General features: G+C 46.3%; 1 protein-coding gene across 2 annotated transcripts in view; it reads right to left on the minus strand.

The window, feature by feature from the left end:
• Positions 1 to 411: 411 nt before the first annotated feature.
• The window catches only part of slc37a1 (solute carrier family 37 member 1), a 33,824-nt gene continuing 32,562 nt past the window's right edge, over positions 412 to 1,673 (minus strand). Inside the window, exons 19-20 of one of the 2 annotated variants that reach the window (XR_008321951.1) lie at positions 908 to 1,000; positions 412 to 875 (exon numbers count right to left, since the gene is read on the minus strand). Coding sequence is in view for 1 of the 2 variants with exons in the window: in XM_053328881.1 (XP_053184856.1) it covers positions 985 to 1,000 (16 nt within the window). In the remaining variant the exon portion in view is untranslated. Of the gene's footprint in view, positions 1,001 to 1,673 lie in introns of both variants that reach the window. The other variant, XM_053328881.1, reaches the window with a different exon arrangement.

Below are 1,673 nucleotides of genomic sequence, written 5' to 3' on the forward strand. Positions count from 1 at the left end.
AAGAAGGAAGGAAGGAAAGGAGGGATGGAGGAAGGAGGGAGGAAAGAAGGAAGGAAAGGAGGGAGGGAGGAAGAAGGAAGGAAAGGAGGGAGGGAGGAAGAAGGAAGGAAGGAAGGGAGGGAGGAAGAAGGAAGGAAAGGAGGGAGGGAGGAAGAAGGAAGGAAGGAAAGGAGGGAAGGAGGAAGAAGGAAGGAAGGAGGGAGGAAAGAAGGAAGGAAAGGAGGGAGGGAGGAAGAAGGAAGGAAAGGAGGGAGGGAGGAAGAAGGAGGAAAGAAAGAAGGAGGGAGGAAAGAAAGAGAAAAGGAGGTAAGGAAGGAAAAGAGGGAGGGAGGAAGGAAAGGTGGGGGAAAGAAGGAAGGAAAGAGGAAAGAAAGAGAAAAGGAGGTAAGGAAGGAAAGGAAGGAGGGAGGAAGGAAGGAAGGAACGGAGGAAAGAAGGAACAGTCAAAACGGACGGGGTCAATTTGACCCGGGAGGACGACAGGAGGGTTAAAACGTGTGTGAAAGGGATCGTTAAGATGATTACGGTTAGACTGAAGTTATGAGCTCCATCACAACAATCATGGAAGTTGCTGTTTTCAAAGCACCGAAACAAATAACTGTCACTTCTGGTTTAGTCCTAACATACATTGTCAGATAAGGCTGTCAGTCCTCAAGGTAGACTGAGCAGTGAGTTACAACTGGCTGCCGTAAGAAATAAGTCATTAGAAGAAGAAGATAAGGACACAGGAAGTCGATTAAATGTGCAGACGATGAATCCTCGGACTGAAATCTGCTGTTTGGTTCAGATCTTCAGCCTCGGCTCTCTGAACCATTAAAATGTCTGAGCCATAGTCCATTTCAGGCTGAGACGAGTGGTTTAAATGCACAGTACTTTGTGTTTGTGTGTGTGTGTGTGTGTGTGTGTGTGTGTGTGTGTGTGTGTGTGTGTGTGTGTGTGTGTGTGTGTGTGTACTCCTCCGTGAAGGCAGTGCAATCAAAGTGCTCAGTGCTCCTTTAACCTGTTGGAGTACAGACAAACATTAACATCACATTGATAAGTTGGAGGTCATTAAAGTAGCTGTATGTAACAAATATATTCCAAGTAATCATAAAATTGCCCTAATATGTCAGACATTAAGGAATCATGTTCATTTCAAACACTGATATCACTGACAGTCGTAGTCCAGCCAGAATATTCACATTTGAAAAGCTCAGTTGCAGCCCTCAAATAATGTTTATGTTGTCATTCTGTGTTTTGGCCTGATGCTCCACCCACCACCTAGCTACCAATCACCAAGTCAGTACTGATGCTCCACCCACCACCTAGCTACCAATCACCAAGTCAGTACTGATGCTCCACCCACCACCTAGCTACCAATCACCAAGTCAGTACTGATGCTCCACCCACCACCTATCTACCAATCAGCAAGTCAGTAGTGTTTCAGCAGCCAGGTTGCCAGGTGCGACTGAGCTGCAGCTAGGAACACCTCAGATAATGTCTGATGTTACAAAACCAAAAAAACCTCGTTATGACTCAAATACGTTGTGACAATTTGAGAAACAAAACAAGGGTATGTATAGGAGACGCCTTTGAAACATGGAGACGGTTACAGCGTCATACAGCACTGAGCTGCACCCGCTGATACGGAGGAGGATATGCAGGATCACGTCCAACAACTGGCAACCCGCGTG

The sequence above is a fragment of the Scomber japonicus genome, chromosome 11 (genome assembly GCF_027409825.1).
Source record: "Scomber japonicus isolate fScoJap1 chromosome 11, fScoJap1.pri, whole genome shotgun sequence".
Classification (NCBI taxonomy): Eukaryota; Metazoa; Chordata; class Actinopteri; order Scombriformes; family Scombridae; genus Scomber; species Scomber japonicus.